The sequence below is a fragment of the Otolemur garnettii genome, unplaced genomic scaffold (genome assembly GCF_000181295.1).
Source record: "Otolemur garnettii isolate 467f Iridium unplaced genomic scaffold, OtoGar3 scaffold00012, whole genome shotgun sequence".
Taxonomy (NCBI): domain Eukaryota; kingdom Metazoa; phylum Chordata; class Mammalia; order Primates; family Galagidae; genus Otolemur; species Otolemur garnettii.
The window spans coordinates 16,945,201-16,965,275 of NW_003852407.1; the positions used below are offsets into that span (position 1 = coordinate 16,945,201).

The 20,075-nt window shown below is 39.4% G+C and overlaps 1 protein-coding gene across 8 annotated transcripts in view; it reads right to left on the bottom strand.

Moving 5' to 3' along the window:
• DTNA (dystrobrevin alpha) overlaps window positions 1-20,075 on the bottom strand; it is a 358,694-nt gene that overhangs the window by 119,993 nt on the left and 218,626 nt on the right. For 7 of the 8 annotated variants that reach the window (XM_023510207.1, XM_012802048.1, XM_003784746.1 and 4 more), the window contains one exon: window positions 5,487-5,554. In XM_023510207.1, the coding sequence (XP_023365975.1) occupies window positions 5,487-5,553 (67 nt within the window). In that variant the 5' untranslated portion in view covers window position 5,554. Of the gene's footprint in view, window positions 1-5,486; window positions 5,557-20,075 lie in introns of those variants that run through there. The other variant, XM_003784748.1, reaches the window with a different exon arrangement.

The window sequence follows — 20,075 nt, forward strand, 5'->3', positions numbered from 1 at the left end:
ATTCTTTAAATTTGTGAATTCTCTAAATTCTTGAAAATTTAACTAACTTGAACAATTTCTTACATTTGCTTCATTTTAAGACTGTGGGGCTGGAATATACAATTAATGACAGAGGTAAATTTTGTTTTTCCTACTTCTGAATATATTTGAAATTTTTCATCATAAAATGAAAGGCAACTTAGGACTGTTGTACCAGCCCCTGAACTCTCTTATACCCATGTCATAGTTTGAAGAAAGTAATAAATATGAAAGCAAAGATGCGGTTAAGAAATTCTGACTGTTCATACTGTTATCAGCAGTAAGTCTTGTTTTTCATTCTTTAGCCCTTCTTTTAAAGACTCTCTCTGCCTCCTTTCTCGCTCTTATCCTTCCATCCTTTCCTCCCTCCCGCAATTCCTTCCTCCCAGTTTCCCCCATCTATTCATTAATCAAGTCAGCCAACCAGTCCTACCCAACTTTTGCCTTTATCTTATTACAGTCTAAAGGTTTTCACACAGTTCTTGTATGGTTTGTGCCTTCTGTGTTCTGATAAGCTCATTCTGAAACTGTCAGTATAGACATTTAGATTCTTAAATGCCTCATTCATGTAAAAAATACACTCATCAAAAGTTTAAGAATAAAAATGAAGCCTATGAATTCTCTATCTTTCTCATGCTTGATGATTTTGTGGTTATGTGTGTGTGTGAGAAAGAGAGAGATAAAAAGAAAGGGAGATAGAGACAGAGTGAGAAAGGGGGAGAGAGAGGGAGGTTGAGAGGGAGTTTAAAGAGTTTAGGGGTCAAGAATGATTCCTACTTTTGGCAACTGAATGGGATGGAATGTCCTTTGCTGAGCTAAGGTACAAACAGGGAAGGACAGGTTTGTAGATGAGTGAGGACAGATTTCCGTTTGGGGCTAATGAGTTTGAGTTGCTTGTGGGATGTTCAAGTGGAGATGTCCAGTAAGCAATTGGGTATATGGATATGGAGCTCTTGACTAGAGCCATAATACATTCCACGGTTCACCAAGAGACCTGTAAAATGTAGCAGTGTGTTTGCACCAAGACTGAGAATATGTTTCCAAGGGAAGACTGTGTACACAAGTAGGGCTGTTCTACACTCTAGGTGACAAAATGAGGCACAGATTGGGAACAGGAACTTGCTCCACACTTCTTCCTCCACACAGCTGCCTGGCCTGTTCAGAGACTCTGTGGCTTTGAGAAGACTGGCAGGCAGTGACCTCGGCAAGGATATCGGCTTCTTTAAAATGGGTACTATTGGTGGAACTAATAATGAGCCCCTCCCTCCACTTCATCTCTAGAAGACTTGACAACAAGGGGGCAAGGCTGGAAGAGATGTAGAGTTTATGTGCTGACTGTTCACAATACACTGGCTCATGAGACTACAGGAGGTGTTCTCTGGGGTTCCCTGGACACTTGGGAGCCATAGACATAAAGGTGAAGCTTTGGGGGTAAGGAAAATTGTATATGGAAAAAACTGGTCAAAACCAAAACTTTTATAAATCTAACTTTAGTGTCTGGAGGATACTAAAGGATAGAAAAACAAAAGTAGAGTGGCTAGAAAAAAATGAGCCCAGGCTAGGGTGCTGACAGAAGAGTTTCCAGGGTGGTGGTCAATGACAGTAACATGGGAAACAGAACAAGGAGCAGGAGGAAGGAAGAAGCACGTGAACAGTCACCGTATCCACCATGGCCCCTGGGGGTGGGCTCACTTGGGCCATTTTTTCTGAATTTTTGAAAGCAGTGTTCTTAAAACTTATAATGGACACTTTAAAAGCAAGCTCTAAGCTCCATCCAAATTGTTTCATTTCAACCACAGCCAAAACATTCAAGAAGAAACAAACATTTCAGCGGTGTTTGCTGAAAAGCTCCATTTGCCTTCCGTAGATATTAGGTCTTTCTTTTGCTCAGAGGCCAATGGCATCACTCTATTTTCTCCCAAAGACCTTTTCTTATTTTGTCAGGCAGTCTTTCATGTTTTCTAAGAGTGTTTGCAATCACTTCCATTCTATTAAAACCTGCCCACCCTGTGCCATTTTACACACAAAAAAGTGTGCTTTTAAACAAACATTGACTTAGCATCTAAGATGAATGGATTTGAAGGGACATGTCCAGCAACTTTCCCTACAAGGGAGTTGATGGTAGTGGCAGGCAAGGACATGTTCACTATCACACACGGAAGAGTAAATGTGTTCAGAGCACAGAACGACAGAAGACAAGGAGAGTGTAATTCCAAGAACACACCATGTATTCTGCTTTCAGTCCAATACACTTATTTGAGCCGATAAACTTATCTGATGGCTGAAAAGGCCAACACTGAGGATGACATTTACATCTCACTAGAGTTGTTCAGCTTTAATACAAGGTACTACATAAAGCGATAGAGCATTATAGCAAAGAGAATTTTGGGGTAAGGACAACTTGCTCAGAATTTCTTAAATCAAGGTAGGCTGCCACCCTGTTTTTTATGGAAGGTTAGTCTTTTTCTGCTTATCTGTGAGTGTGTGCTTCTTTAATTTCATTTCTCTCCGGTTTCCTCCTGCTTTTGCTGCTGTGGGAATGAGCTCAGAGTAAATGCTTAACACACAAGTGCTGCAATCACTTGAATTTGCCAAACTTTCTTATCAATTGTTCTCCTTTTCAATCGCTCCCTGCTCTTTGGCCTTTGAAAGGCCAAGAGGGCTTTAACATTCCCCTTCAACTTGTCTAACTTTTGACAGGCTTCTCCTTGGCTCTGCAGGTGTCTGGTCTCCTTTTCTTAGAGCACTTACATTAAAAAAGAGGGAGAGTAAACGACGGACCACACCTATGGAGCATGTTGCAAGGGTACAAGTCAAATCTGTCAAGTGTAGAACATAAGTGTCTTAACACAGTAATCAAGTAAATGAGGCAAAAGCTATGTTGATTGGTTTGATGTAATCACATTAGATTGTATAAAAAAATCAACACATTGTACCCTACATATGCATAAATGTATTCATGATCTATGTGTATATAACTCAATAATAATAAAAAATTTCCATAGAAGAAAACTTAGAAAACTTTCTCTCTGTGCCTCTGTTCAGATGTAAATCTCTAAATCACTTGCTAGTTTCACAACTGAAGAATCTTTTCTACAAGAACCTGGGAACCAGCACTTTGAAATGCAATGATTGTGAGAGTTATCACCCAACCACCCAGTCTCTGTGGGAGGGCAGGAGCCTAACTCTTTAACTGCAACGATTAGCAAATGGATGGCCTAATCACGTGGGCTAATTTCTCACCAGTAAATATTTTGTAATGACTATTTTGTAATTAAAGGTACATTTATATGCAATTTCTCATTTTCCTTACATAGCTTGACTTTAGGGGCGACTTTTGGGACAACCTGCAGATACCACAGATTCCCGGAAAAAGTTAATTTTTCAAGTCTCCTCTGATAATAGCTTCCTTTTCTTTCTTTTCAGTCTTGCTGATAGAGCTGGGATACCCAGAAACTTTTCAATCACTTAACACTTCTCAGTGAGCTTTCCTGTCTATATAGCAATCTACCTATCAAAATCACTTCCTCCCTCTGAAACCAGCCAATTGTTTCTGCCTTTAGAATCCTCCTTAGTGTAGATCTAAACATATTGCTCAAACTAATGGACGAATAAAGGCAGGCACTTTTAGCAGTTTTTGTCAGCATCTGAGTTGACACACCCAATAAGAAAGGTCCCTATTTTTTTTTTTTTTTGTCTTGCTTATCTATTTTGATAACTAATCAGGAGCCCTCATAAAACTATTTAATAAGACCACATGACATCACCATAAAGTTTCTATGAAAAGAAAGCTATGATTTGGGAAATGAATGCATGGTTTTCCTAAATCTCTCTCACTTGAAGAAACATTTTGAGATGTTTTCTATGGCTATAAAAATTACATCAAGCTTTCTTTGAGTTGGGCAATTTTAATTTAATAGACATTTGCAATGTACGTCTGTGCCAGGCACTGCATCAGGTGCAGAAAACAATGAGATACTTAAACTCGGCAAGTATTTACAAAATCTTTCACACTTTTCTAATTCTTACAGTATGCTGGCTGATAAAATCTTTAGTGTTACAATGGTAAGTTCAAAAAATTTCCCCAGATTCTATTACTTTTTTATAGTAAATGTGAATATGTATTTTTCTATGTTTGATAAGATGTTGGCTGGTGATATACTCTTCAGCCAAAGAACCTGTGTTGTGGGAGGATGTGTGCCATTGCTCTAGATTTTTAGTTTAGATGGTAGGTGGTCACTAGGCTCCTTGATCTGTTAGATTCATATCTACAAAAACAAGCCCGTTTGATTCCAGTTAGTGACCTTGCCTCAAGTGAAGACACTATACCCAACATGGCCTATGAAACTGGAAGATCTTGGTTAGGCACAAACTTGCTGGGCACATGTCTAAAAATGGAAAAAGCAAAGAGTAGAATTGAGATTCCCCACATCAAGTTTAATTTTCTTTCCTTTTTGTTAGTTCTAATACAGTCTTGGTGCCCCTAGATTATGGGGAAATGATAAAGGAAAATATGAATCTTCTTATCTGGGACTTTCCTTTATCTGCTCTCACCCTCATCCTTGCCAATCACTTCCACTCTTTAGTAGAAATCTAATTTTGCCTACGGCCGTCTTGGGGGAAAAGGCTTACAACTCACCCCTCATCCTTATTCCTCATGTAGGAAGGAGAGATAAAAAGACAATAAGAGAATTATACTTTTTTCTTTATCAAATTTAATTTGAGATGTGTGTTTTCTCCCCAATGTCAAGTTCTTCTTGAATAAGAAATGTGGGCTATAAAGGAGAAACTACCTAATCAATTACTTAGACAGCAACCATGCTCGTACATCAGCCAATGGCCTTTATTGACAGATGCTCCCCTGGAGTCAGTAAATATTATCTTAGTTTAGTTTCCATTGTGTAACAAGTCACCCCAGAGCCCTTTTTTCCCTTTTCCTTCATACTAAAAAAGAAAACTGATTTGTAGGACAGATGAGGTTCAAATGAACACTTCCAGTTTAGTCCAGTAATCACACCTAACTCATTCCCATCAGAACATATGTTATTTTGCAGGGAAGACAGTCAATGTTTCACTTCACAAATATTACTCAGTGTTTAGAATATGACGGCCACTGTCACAGTGCAGGGGATTCAGAAAGACTTTAAAGTTCAAGGAACTGTACTAATGTTAACACTGTAACACTTCCTAAGTATCTCACGTATGTATATGTGTGAACATACATACATAGGTCCATAAACTTTTTCTTTGACATAAAATACACAGTCTAGAAGCAAATTAGGACGTATCATTGACTAATTTAACTTTTGCTCAGTAGGAGACAAAAGTGGCCAAACATACACTTTATGTAAGGAAGTTACGATTTTAAGGCAAAGTATAAATGTCGGAAAGATAAAGTGGCTATTTCTAGCCTTTCCACGAGTAATGAATGGAGCCTATGGGACGTCCCTTTAGAGTCCCATACTTACTCATCTCTGCAAACAGCTGTCTTCTTTCTGCCATGGTATTTCCTCTTTTCCCACTATCTTCAATCATTCTGTGAGACAAAATGGTTACAAAATATGTCATCTTCATGCTAATGAGGAAAGCAGCCATTGCTATGTAAACACGCTTGCTGTATTTGTGCACAAACAGAGAGAAAACCTATTTAAAACTGTACATTTTAAAAATACAGCTTTACTTTTAGTAATCTAAATTGCTATACATATTTTTCTCTATATAACATTACTATAGTTGTTGGAGGGGTATAAAGTTTTTGTTTTCTAACATAAAAACAACTACAATAGCGAACGACCTTGCGCTGTAACTATACACAGCCATCTGCCATCTGGTAGGTGATTGATTTCACACATAGTTTCTTTTGCAGATTTGGGAATACCTACGAAGATGATAGAGCAGATTATTATGAATCCCATTCGATAGATGATAAGACCCAAGTTTTATCATCTGGGTGAATTAAAGGTAGTATACATCTGGCCTCTAAGACCAGTATGCCTTCTACCTCATTCTGTTGACAATTTTCCCTTGTACAACCAAAACTTCAATTTAGAAACAAATAATTTCTTAAATATTCATTAAGTTGAGGGTTTAAAACTTATAACAGCTTTCCTATACATAATAATTTCATGCAAGGTGGCAGGTTCATATTTCTTTCCTTAACCATACTATTTATGCAGTGGAACTATTTTTAAAAATATTATCACACTGCCAACAGTTAAGATTGATTGATTGATTTTTTATTTTTGAGACAGAGTCTCACTTTGTCACCGTTAGTACAGTGCCATGATGTCACAGCTCACAGCACCCTCATACTCTTGGGCTTAAGTGATATTCTTGCCTCAGCCTTCCAAGTAGCTGGCACTACAGGCACCCGCCACAATGCCCAGCTATTTTTGTTGTTGTTGTTGTTGTTGTTGTAGTTGTTATTGTTGTTTAGCAGGTCTGGGCCAGGTTCGAACCCATCAGCCCTGGTGTATGTGGCCGGCACCCTAATCACTGAGCATGGGTGCTGAGCCAGTTGAGACTGCTTTAAATGAAAATTTAAAAAGATATGAAAAGTTGAAATTTAGCTTGAGGACAAGTTAATTGAAATGTTGTTTAGTCAACATTTGGACCAAATATCAAGAGTTTTTGACGTTGATGGATTAGATTTTTAATTATATCTAATTAAACTTCTAAAAGCTAAAGTTTCTTCTCTCAAAATATATCATTTTAATCTAGGGACAGCTTGATTATTTATCGCAGCTCAATTTACAATTGCCAAGATTTGGAATCAGCCCCAATTTTTATCGTCTCATGAATGGATTAATAAACTGTGGTATATATACATATATATTAATAAACTCTCTCTCTATAGAGAGACACACACACCATGGAATATTATTCAGCCATAAAAAGATGCAGACTTTATATCTTTTATATTAACCAAGATAGAGTTGGAAACATTCTCTTTAGTAAAGTATCATAAGACTTGAAAAGTAAGTATCCAATGTATTCAAAGTATTAATATGAAGCCAGCAGGTGAATAAATACACACCCACACAAAAGAAAAACTGAATTTAATTCAAACTGGGGGCAGAAGGACTGGCATGATCTTACCTAATGGCCACAATGTAAGGGTATACGGCACCTCCTGGGTGAGGGGCACAACTACAACAGGGACCTCACCTAACAAAAGCGAACATTTAACCTAATCACTTGTACCCTCCTACTAATCTGAAATTTAAGAAATCCCTAAAGCTTCTTCTCCCACATACACCTGTGCATGTATAATGGGGCCCCCATCCACACACCAATTCACTTTGTTTTTGATTCTCAGGCCTAGTAACCCAAGGCATAGCTGCCTGAGTTTTTTGCCTGTCTTTTGATGGGCCCTGCTCTTGCTCAAACCTATGTCTTTGTCCACGCCTTTTTAAAAAATGGGATTGCCCTCCCTCTATGTCGAGTTAACTTGTTAACGTGTAGTCACTGTTCAGGTCTCAGTGGTTTAGCTCCACTCTCTCCAGGATCTTCTGCTGAAACTTCCCCCAACTCTCTATGACTGCCTAGACCCAGTACCTTTCCTCTGAACTGCCACAGTGTACAATGACTTTCTCTCAGTTCTGAGCATCCACTCAACAAAGAACATTCTCATCACAAAAAATAAGGTGGTGAGGTGATGGGTATGTCAATTAGCTTGACTGAGTAGCTCTATGACGTATACATAGCTCAAAACATCACACTGTACCCTATAAATACACACAATTGTTATTTCCCAATTAACAATGAACAAATAAGAACAAAATAAGACTTTACTGAGTGCCTTTCATACTCCAGAAATTGCACTATGCTCTGAGTGTCCAGTTGTGATCAAGTCACAGTGCCCGTCCTCAAGATGCTTACAGCACAGCAGTAGAAATTCAAGGGCATAAAAGCAATTAAGATACGATTACATAATGAATGAAAGCCACAGTGGTGGAGAGGAAGCTGTGAACATGAGAGAGGCCAATTCTCTGGGGATACATTGAACAGAACTACTAGCAGATGATTGCTCAGAAGGTCACGAGCTGGGCAGAAAAGGACTCAACTGAGGGCAAAAGACAAATTAGTGGTGAAAATGATGTCATGTTGCCTCCCTAGTTGCTTCTATGAGCGAAGGATTATTTGCCCATTGCCAGAAAGGGAGAGAAGCACATGGAACAGCCTTGGTTTCTGGAGTCAAGAAAAGAGTGTGCACAGATTCACGATGGGTTAGATAATACCACCAGGGCCTGGCTTCAGTAACACGTGGAGGGAAGGAGCATTGTTAATGGAATTTCCTCATCTGGGTAACAAGCACTGCTGAGCATGGTCAAACAGGTTCTTTTAATCAGGTTTTAAATATGCAGATGTAGTTGATAAATAGATGCGGAGAAAAATGCTCCTTTTCTGATTCATATAACTCCTTCTCCTTTACCCCGGAGGAAGCTGGTAGATAATAACTTGACATCCACAACATGGTCTGGATATAGCTTCCACATCTTACTTTAAGGGCTCAGAAGTAGATATGAGGTAATAAGAGACAAAAGGGATGGAACCAGTGATGTGTTCCTGAATCTGTCTATATCCTGGAACGAGATGAAAAGAACCATTAAAAATAAATCACAGAGACCGGCAGGCTGGAGACCTCTGATTAATAATGTCAGTGAGGTAAAGAGTGACACCTCCCCATATTCTTAGGCTATTTGGTTATAGCTTTCATATAAAAAGGTTTAAATTAGTTTCATAATAGGGGTGTGTACATTGGATATTTTTTCCTCCATTCTTGTGATACTTTGCTCAGAAGAATATGGGGAGGGGGAGGGAGAAGGGAGGGGGGAATGGGTGGAGGGAGGGAGTTTGGAGGGATTACTTCTGAGGTTTACCTTATAGGGGTACAGGTGAATCTTTCTAAGAGTAGAATGTGAATGTTTTAAAGCAATAACTGAGAAAATGACATGAAGGCTGTGTTGACCAGTTGATGGAAGTATTTCAGATTGCATGTGAAAACCCCACACTGTACCCTAGAAGTGCATTAATGTACATAGTTACCGTTCAATAAAAAAAAAAAAAAAAAAAAAAAAAAAAAAAAAGAGTGACACCTGAGCCCGGGGCACCTGCTGCTTGTACCACTCATTTCGCATTGTTGTGGCAACTCTTTTCCTGGTTGACTTTTGTTTGTCTCTCTGGAAGGTTTTTGAAGGCAGCAACTTCACAAATTATAGATTCTTCCCAGTGACCAGCAAAATCCAATCTATTGTATTAATAGTAAGTCCAATTTATTGGATTAATAAATGAAGAAGGGAAAAAGGAGGAAAACGAGAGGACTGTAAAGCCAAAGCTAAGTCTGCTTCCCGTGAGTTGAATTTTCAATTTATATTTCCCAAATCTGACTCATAGAAAAGTAAAATTCAAATGGTGCTGGTTTCAGAGATTAATTATTCGAAATAAGAAAAACTAATTTACATCACTTTATCTGATCTAGCACCATGTATTTTAAAGCAAAGTCACTATCTCATAAAATACAACTTAAAAAGATGGGCCCGACATTGATGACAATGTCTAGTCTATTCATCATTGTTTTGTTTAATTAACTCATAAACGAACCATCACAATAGGTACTAATTCTCACCTCTAAGTGGACTGTGTCCCTTATGAAGAAAAGAAGGTAAAAGTCAGTGGTGTGAAATAATACAAGTCACAGAATATAATTATAAATTTGAAAGAAAAATAGCACATCTCTCATTTTACCTCCAGTGTTTCCTGGGAAGTGGCACAGTTAGATAAAATTGAGAATACTCACTTATTAACCATTGATTATAGTCATTATATTAAAAATGGGGGTATGCTAGTTCACAGCTTACGTGAATTCAACAAAGGGATTCTTGAACAAAGTAAGCCCAAGAACCACATGGGCTGGGAGCACAGCTGTGGGCTCCTTGCTTTCTAATTTAACCCTGATGGATGGACTCTGAGATGTACAATGCTTACTACATTCTCGTTGCCTTTGGAAGAGAGAAGAGCACAACCTTCAGTAGGGAAAGTACCGTGTTCTTTTACAGAGGGAAGTTCTGCTTCCGAAATAATAGAAATTTCGGTATAGCAGGTGCCCAAAGTCATCTGGAGGAGATGAAGGGGGAAATCACCCACCTGTGATCACACTAATGTCCGTCCCAAGGCACGTGGCTCAGGGACAGGCCTAAAGTGGTCAGTTTCTGCCACTCCTTCATGGGGACAAGATGTTTACAACCTTAGAATTTACAAGATTACATCAATATCAAAAGGGTGAAAAGAACTAACAGTAATAAAAGGGTAATGAGTCCCTTTACTAGGGCTGAACACCACAAATTGTACAGGACACGTGTGGCTTTCACTTAAAAGAATCCATCCATTCATCTTATATAAGAAATATTCATAAAATTAGCTATCATCTGTCAGGCACACTGGTAGCTTCTCAAGGCCCAAAGATTAATAAGGCATCATCTTTGCCCATAGGAAGCTGGCAACTTTAGAAGGGGAAACAAATTTTTCTAACAAATAATTGTAATTTGGTGTAATATGTATCACAATGAAAGTATGTGCTGTAAGGTGTAGTAGTTTATTACTGAGATAGTCTGAAAGATGCCCTAGAGAAAGGGGGATTCTGATATAGATTTTTAAAGAATGAAAAAGAATTTTATAGATGAATAAGAGTGGAGGGGAGGCAATTACTGTTAGACAGAATCATGAAAAAAGCCCCACGCTTTAACACAGGTACAATTTAACTTATCTTGCCAATAAAACTCATTTTTAACTATGCTCTGAGCCTGCATTCTTTCTGTAACCTCAAGATGGCATACAAACTTCTGCATCCCACAAGCTTAGGGAGGACTGGATCTTCATTCTGAAGGTTTCTGTGTTAAATAGATTTAATAAACACATTAAATAATTTTCTAAGCCTTTTTTGCCTAGAGAAAAATAAAAATAAAAAGCATATGGTGCATTTGGGAACTGGGAATCACTCAGTATTGCTGGGTGCAAATGTGAGTGGAGACATTGGAAGGGTTCAGAGGCCTCAAATCTGGAAAGCTGTACTTGTCACGTCTAGACCATACGGGGCTCTCCAGGGTTTAAGTAGAGAATTGATGAATAGAGGTTTCAGTTCAGGCTAGACTGAGTGGAAAGATTGGGTGCGCAATTGTCTTGCATTAAGGATTGGCTTGGCTCGATGAAGTGACTCACATCTGCAGTCCTAGGACCCTGGCAGGTGGACGCAGGTGGATTGCTTGAGCTCAGAATTTCAAGACAAGCTGGAGCAAAATGAGACCCTGTCTCTACCAAAAATAGAAAAATTGAGGCAAGAGGATTGCTTAAACCCAAGAGTTTGAGGTTGCTGTGAGCTATGACACCAGGGCACTCTACCCAGTGCACAGAGTGACACTCTGTCTCGAAAGAGAAAAAAGGGGGGGCATTGATTTGAGAGAGATTGAACAGACACATTTGATAGGACTTGGTGACTTCCAAGGCATGTGGAGAGTAGCAGAGGAGAGGACCCCAGCTTTTGCTCTCCCATATTAGGAAATAATCTTTGTCCCCACAACAGTGAATTGGGATGAATAGGAGGTGAGCAAACAGGTCACCCTTCTTCCAGAACAGCCATTAAAGGAAGGCTGAACAACTGAACAGGGAGGGCTGCAATTCTTTGCCTTCTTTGCTACATGTACAAGCAGGGATGAAATATCAGAGTAAAAGAGTTTGGGAAACAGCAAGACGTAAAGAACACATCCATGTGTGGAGCACAGAGCGTTAGAAGGAAGGAGCATTGTATTTCAGCAGTGAGAATAAGTCCACATTGAAGTATCACGTCCTGGAGTTAATCCCAGCAGCACGTACCTTTCCTACGACACCATCTATAATAAATATACACTTTGTATTATACATGATAAAACGTTTTAGAGGTAGAATCTTAAGCTAATAGTCTTACATTTGTGTCACTTTCTAAAGATTATAAAATGTTCTTCCCTCTAACCTTGTAAGGAAATTATGGAGCTATCATATTCTTAAATTATAGGTGAAGAACTCCAGGGTGAGGCCGGTGAAGTGGTTACCCCCAAAGAAAGTATTATCTGGGAGGGCAGGACAGTGAATGCTTCTTTTTCTTTTAAGTTTTCAATTCCTAGACTAGGTTATATTCTAATTGCCAGGAATCTTACCCCAGGTGCTATTGTTCAACACCAAATTAAGATTTTCTGAAATTGGTAAACTGAAGAGAAATTGACAGGACTTGGTGACTGATGACAGGCCTTGGTGACTTCACTGGGAAATGCTTCCAGGTGCTACATCTCAGAGGGATCCTCCCATTTTAGGACATTGTTACACAGGGAATAATCATGGAGATTAAAAATAATTCCCAGTGTCGAGAGTTATATAAACCCAGACACCTAGAAACACACCACTCACACACCGATTCACACTGTCACAGTTTAAATCCACAAAAGCCGAGCCATGTTTTTAAAAAGGTCTGGCTCCCCTTGGCTTTCGCTCCACTTTAGCAAACACTTAAGCAGATAGTGTTAAACACGATGGGACCCCTCCCATGCTTTACTCGCCTCGGTTGCTCCCGGTGAAGGAGAAGAAAATGCCAGGTTCAGCAATCCCCAACTGCTGCAATCCCTGAAGTTAATAACTACGACGAAGGCCATTTCAAGCTCCTTTCCTCCTTTAATTGATTTATTGGTGGCATATAAATGCCTGTTTCCATTTCTGTTAATGAGGAAGGCCTTTGATACGACTTTCTCAGATTTATAGTCTAGTCCTAGTCTTCGGCAATATCATAAAAAAGTATTCAGAGCTCTCTCCTCTGGCAAAATATAATTGCCTTTGCTTTAACTTCCTAGTCCTTTATCTAGATGAGCCCACGACAGTAAAAGAAAAAAAAATGCTGTTGCTAAAATAAATGGTTAGAATGAGTTTCTGACTTTGTCTGTTACTTTGAGCACCTCCTTCTACTCTTGGAACTTGGGTCTTGCTTATTTATTTATTTATTTTTCTGGAGAACAACTAGGAATAAGGTCACTATTTTGAGATGGTGATTAGCTAGGTTTTCAGGATTTGGTCTTCCCTATAAAGCACTCAGCATAGTAGTTCACAGCTGTGGCAGCCGGTCACACTAGCCTCACCAAACATGCAAATACCTCCACCTACTGGATCTGGAGTTGGAGTTGAGCATTCATACTTCTTTGGAGAAGCATCTGATGCACAGCTAGGGTTGATCTAGAAAGATGATGCTAGTTGAGTCTGACCATGAACTTATTTGTTCAACAGTATGGTTGGAATTCTTATGTTGCTTTACCATAGGTTTCTATAGTTTGTAAGACCCATTTTAAAATTTACTTTGAGCCAAGGGAGATGATAACTAATCATTTTTGGTGAACGTAAATATACATAACCATATGCATACATCGATATGGGTAGCTAGCAAGGCGAACATTCAGAAATGGAAACACCATTAAAACAGGAGAGAGCCCTTCTTATCCTGAAAATAACTACTCTTAGTGGTTCCTTCAAGTCAAGAAGGAACCTCTTATTCTAGGGTAAGGTTAAATACATGTGGTTTTGTTCGGTTTCATCTGATTTCATTTGGCTTGTAAGAGTCCAGCACTCCAGCTCGGACCCCACACCTCCTCCTTACCAGAAAAAAAGATCAGGCAAAAAGGAACCTTTTGGAAGGATGATGATCAAAATTCAAACTCTGTCATGTGAAGATAAAAATTATCAGAATGTCTCTGAAGGACGAGGGAGCCCTACCTAAGATTGAGCTTGAGCAAAAGGACCTCACCAATGGGGGATCCATAAGGAGGAGTGGTCTGTACTGCTGTCTCCAGGACTGCACCAGACTTCATATTTTTCAGGTAATCACATTTTATTCAATATGATGTGTCTTGGGACAGTGGCGCTCTGTGTGTGTGTGTGTGTGTTTGCATCTGTATTTCTTAAGAGCAGGAATGTTACATGTATGAGCCTACTCTGTCATGGTAGAATTAAGGCTGAACTGAACACTGGGGAGAGACATTTCCTTGTGCTTCTGTTGGGGCTGTTAAGTTCTTAACTTCTATGGGGCACGTATCAGGAAACAATTGCCTTCTGATCATTTGGGACTCCCTTGATTCTGTGTAAGATATTATTGTTCATAAAAATAGGTCTGTTTCTTCTTCCTATGTATCAAATAAATAAACACAAGTGAAAAGTTCCCCTCCAACCTGGGGTAATTAGGAAACTGTTTTTCATGAACCTTACAACAAACCAATCCTGAATTTTCTAATTGAATTTTTAAACCCCACTTAATTCCTTATAGCAGAAATATATTGCACATATGCATAACACATTTATAAACATGAAACATTTTGGAACACTTTACAGGCTATAATTCCGCATTTTTTTTCTAAGTGACTGAGATAAACTTAGCATCCCAGTATAGAGGCTAGGACAGGACAAGGATGTATTTAGATGGTTAACTGGTACAGTGCTGCCTTGTCCATTTTTTTTTTTTTTTTAAAGATTAGACCCTTTAATGATCTGATGAAGTTTCGACCCTCACTCTATCCAAATGTTCATGGTTAAGGGCACACAAATAAGGCAATTTTACTTCCTCACAAAGGCTGGTTTAGGGGAAGAAAGCCAGGATTTGGTGAGAATAAAAGGTATTTTTATTTTATGGGGAACTCCAATTATTAGTGAAATGGCATCAGCCAATCATGGTGGACACAACTATAGAGAAACTATCTCTGAGAGAGGATAAGAAGGCTGGTGGTGGCATGCTAAGACTGAGGAATGGCCGTGATCGTGGGAGAAGGCAGTGCTGGGTTCCTCACATGGTAGGAACCAGAGTGCCTGAATATGCAAACTAATATTCATGGGTCAGGCTGAAACTTGCATCTGCAAAATCCAAAGTGCATTGGGACATTATGAACTAGCATAGCATCTTCATGTTTAAAGAATTTGAACCCATCTTTTGTGTTCAAAGATCGTAGAAAGAATATTACAAAGAAAAAGATCTTCCTTGTATAATTCCAATGTGCTGAGAAGAAAAAAACCTTGGGCTGTTTCTGGCCATGGGCTAATTGTTAACAGGACTTTGGGAGAACTGGGAAAAGGAGAGTGAGCATAAAATGTTGGGTGTTGAGCAGTTAGATGTGGGCCAAGGAGGCTTGCATGCTTGTCTTTGTCTTTAGAGTAGGGAGTACTGAGTTTGGAGGGCTGGAGAGTTCTGAGTTTGGAGACATGGGAAGGAGGCAGGAAACTATATCAGACTTCTTCTGGGAGAATAAACAATAGCCTCAGAACTATTTAAAACAATTAATCATTTTACAAAATAGCTTACTATGCATAAGAGGGATTTTCTGATTGTGGTCTTATAAGAACACCAAAATGTTGATATCATTAGTTCCATTTTACCAATATGGAAACCAACTGAGGATTGAGCAGTGGCCCAAGTGAACAATTTAAGGCTTAAAACTAGATGAACCTGACTTCAGATCCCATTGGGCCAAAGAATGATCAAAATGAATTGTATGAAATAAAACTAAAAGGAACTGCTCTGTTTTCCCTGAGGGTTGTGGTGGTGGGGCACACCCCCCCGCACTGTGGAGGGGTCACCTGAGACACGTATGGCGATGCCAGAGGGGAGCTGGGCAGGATGCAGTTCCCGATCACGCAATGAGACCTGTGAGCCACTCCATCCTATCTCTTCTGCATTTTCCCTTCATTTTCTTCCACTTCTTCTCTTCATCTTATTCTCTTGTTCTCTGATCCAAACATCCTTCCCTGTCCTTTAATTTCCTTTCCTTAATCTGCTTCTTTATTCACTTTCTTCATTTCTCTATGTATTAAGGAATATAACTTAATCCAACAAACTAGACAGTTCTTAGCTTGGGAAAGACAGACTAGGCAAGCTCAGGGGTAAAGAAATATCACAAGGGCCATATCAGAGTCAGGTCACCCATGATCTATGAACCTTCCAGCAGCACACAGAGCCATGTGGTGCTTTATACCACCATAAACCCAGGGCACAGAGCGGCCTTTTCATAGGTATGAGGATTCTTGAATGAATGAATGAATGAATGAAGGCAGAAGGAGTGGTCATTTATTTTTAGTGGAACTAGAAAACTCTCTGTACTGTACCACAAAATCTCTCCTCCATCTCTTGTTTGTCATTGAGATGTATCTTAAAATTTCACCATGAGAATTTACCTTTATTTCCTTAAAATGCCAATTTCCTTGGGAGAATGATAAGATCACCATAGCAGAATTAATTTGGTCGCTTTCTTCTTACTGTTTGGCCGAGATAAACACAAGGAAGAGGTGGTAATTTTGATTCACTAGAAAAAGGAAATAATAATGGTTCTTGTGTGATTTCTAAGGAAGCCGGGTCTGGACAATACTTTTCAGAGGCCAAATAAGGAAACTGTCTTTTGACATAAAGAAAGTGGGTGGAAAATGGCAGATGAGGGCCAAGACAGGTAGGTGGGGGGATGTCGATGTGATCACTGTGTGTTTACAGATTCAGAACCGATAAAAAAACACAGGAAGATCAAGGGGTTCCAAATTCAGTGCAAGAAGTGTAGGAAAAGTTGATAAATAATGTCTATTAAAAATGTTTTTAAAATCTCTTTCCTACTGATCATACTGGATGTTTCTGCAAATTTATTTGCTCTAGGATAAATATTTTTAAAGGGTAAGTCTCAAGAATTCTCAATTACAGAAAGAGCTATTTTGTTCTCTAATAAACATGCATTCAAAATGAGGACTTCAGGGGACCTTCATTTAACAAGTTTACCATCTATCTTAATCTGTCAGTAAAATGTGGAACGCAGATTAATCCATAGTTAAACGTTGAATTAATTAATATGATTCTACTTTATTCTTTTCCCCACTCAAATTCTCTCTGTGGTGAATATTTTAGGCTGATGGAAAACAACTTAGAAAACAGCAATGTTTAGACACAACTTAGAAAATAACACCGTGGGAACTGCTATCTAATAAAAGCACAGGCAAGAACATGGAGTTAATGAACATTGAGGCCAAAATTAAATAGGCCACATGGAAAAGAAACAGGCAGAGAGGATGAGCAGCCAGAAGTTGCGGCAACAAGACCTCTAGCAGTAAACAACGGTATTTTGCACCCGCTGGTCTTTTTCCCCAGATGAGGGTTGACTGGCGCGACAGGAGTACAGAATGGAAAGAGAAGAAACAGAGGCAGCCCTTATTTCTTGCCCCTGGATCTGCTCCTGTGAATCATAATGCTCTTGGTTATGTTCCTTCCTTTGAAGGGAATTTTGTCTGACATTAAGGAAAGAGAGGGAGAAATGTGTTTCTTGAGAGAGCCATGGTTCTAAGTTGGTGGTTGCCAAGAATTTGAGTGGGAAAGAATAGCTGGTGGGAACCTGCCTTCTTTTTCAGTCTTGGATCACTGAGGCCCCTTGAAACAGCCTGGTGAGGCAGAGGCATGACTGCCTGGATTACACAGCGGGAAGAGGCTCAGAGATTCATTTATTGAGTATAATAACAATAATAATCAATGTTATTAAATGTTTTCTGTATGGGAGGAGGCTCTGAACTAACAATTTTACATGGAATATTCTATTTATTTCTTATTCTAACTCTGAGATAGGACATTCTATAGTGTCCTATTTTCCAGGTGAGAAGACAAAGATGAGGGAGACAGAATAGCGGCCTCTCAGAGATGCCCACATCCTAATCTCTATAACTTGGGAATACGTCATCTTCCATGATAAAAGGGACTTGGTAGGTGTCATTAAGAATTGTAAAGTGGGAGAGATTATCTGGGCTAGTTAATGTAATCATGAATCTTTGTAAAGGGCCAAGAAAGGCTTTGAAAATGGAGGAGGGGCCCACAAATCCGGGAACGTGGGTGGCCTCTAGAAGTTGGCAGTGGCAGGAAAACAGGTTCTCTGTACCTCTCTATACCTCCTGCTAACCCCCTGGTTGTAGTATGGCAAGACTTCTGGACCTGCAGAATTGTGAGCTGATATATTTGTGTTTTGAGCAACTGAATTTGTGATAATTTATTGTAACAGCAAAGGGAAACTAATATAATTGAGAATGGTTAAGAAACTTTCAGGGAACTACACTGCAGGCAGGTACAGAACCAGTATTTGTGCTTAAGAAGTCTCTCCAGGGGCTCAGACTCAGCCATCATGCGGCACCACTCCCCCTCCTCCTTAGAAGCCGATAGCTCCTGGATACCACTTATTGACACCTATTGTGCTAATTCCTAATTTCCATGATTTTGTTTAATCTTCAAGTCAGTTCCCTCCATTTTACAGGGGAAGGAAGAGAAGCTTAGAGATTTTAAAGAATTGAAATTTGACCCAAGGTTAGTCGAAATGACCTTCAGTCCAAGCTTTTAGCCTTTCCTTTTGCTGTATAAGCTTGACTACTATTTATTGAGTAACTTATAAATGCCAGCATAAAATGCAAACTCAAATTTGAGAACTTTACACCTCAGTAACTCTTGGAGACACCTAGCTGACTCACTAGACTCATATGGGACTCACTAGATCAACTATATTCTAGGAATATTCCACTCCAGAGGGTTAGTGGTGAAGTTTGGGGCATAAAGTTCCCATTGACACAAGCTCTTTCAATCTTAAGGGCTTCCTAATTAGAATTAGCTAAGCTACATTCTGATGCGATCTATGTAAATAAATTTAATTATCTCTGATTATTTAATTAATATGGTCAAATTTAATAATGATAAATATGTTAAAGAATATTTTGAGGTTATTAAAATACTAGCTCATACATCTGACTATCATGATAGGAGTATCCTTTGAACCCCAATCTACCCATATCCAAGATCATCCGAATGGGAGGCTACCCCACTTATAATAGTGAATTCTGAAACCTAAAAGTAGCTAGCTGACCAAAGGGTGTGGAAATGAAGTGCACGCCAGTGGGAACATTATGATTCCCCAAACCAGCACCTCAGTAAATGATCTTAACCCATTTAAAACATCATATCCTTTTATCATGTTACATTATTCTTACCATGATGATATAAGGACAAAGTGATGTATAATACAATCACGTAGAAAATGGACCTGCCCAGAGAACCAGAAAACAGTTAATTTTTGAATTACAATTCCCCCAAATTGGGTGTGTAAATGCAACACCCCCCCACACCCACTGAGTTCTTCTGATTGATGACACTCAGACTTCTAGTCCCCTCTGCTAGCAACAGTCACTCTGATGCAAAATAAGAACCGAGGCACATGACCAAAACACGTGAAGCCAAACAGCAGTAAGGCCGCTGCAGACACGGTTCCGATCTGCAAAAATCATGCCTCTGATGCTCCAGTGTGCGTCTGCCCGAGTCTCTGAGGACTGAAAGCACGTGGGCCAGATTCCTGCTTCAGTGTCTGCACTTACGGAAGTTGAGTCCTGGACTCAGTGAGAACACAGCGAAGGCTAAGAAGCAGCAGGCTAAGTGTCCCTCACTGAACAAGCAGTTCTTTTTTAACAAAGCCTTTTGCCTAAAGGTACTCAACCCATTCCCTGATGGCTCTGGGCACATAAGCAGCAGCCACTTCCCTGTTGTTCAGGGTACTGAGGCCGTGATGCATTTAATAGCACCTTAGTGTCTTCCAAGAATTAGTGGCTCTAAACCACTACCTGGAAATGATTAGGCACGGAAAAATAACTAGGAGAAAATTGTTCTTTAAAAGCTCCAAAAAGCTGCTGAAAGGGCTGCTGGAACATAGGAAGTTTACTGTACGTGATGAACAGTATCCTTCGAGCTCACATAGTGTAGAAATCAATTTCAGAAATGTTCCCTTCTGTCAGCTGTTATACACTATTCGGCTTAAAACTTGAATCTGTCCTATATCTTGCCTAAGGTCAGGTCATTGCAAATAAAAACCAGAATTTGCATAACATTTCAGGGGCAAATGAGAATGGCATGGAAAGAACTCACACCAAGAAGTGTCTCAGAATGGCTATCCCGCTACTCATAGGTATCTGTACTACTGTCTCCCAGCTTCTCATTATCTCACGATGAGAAC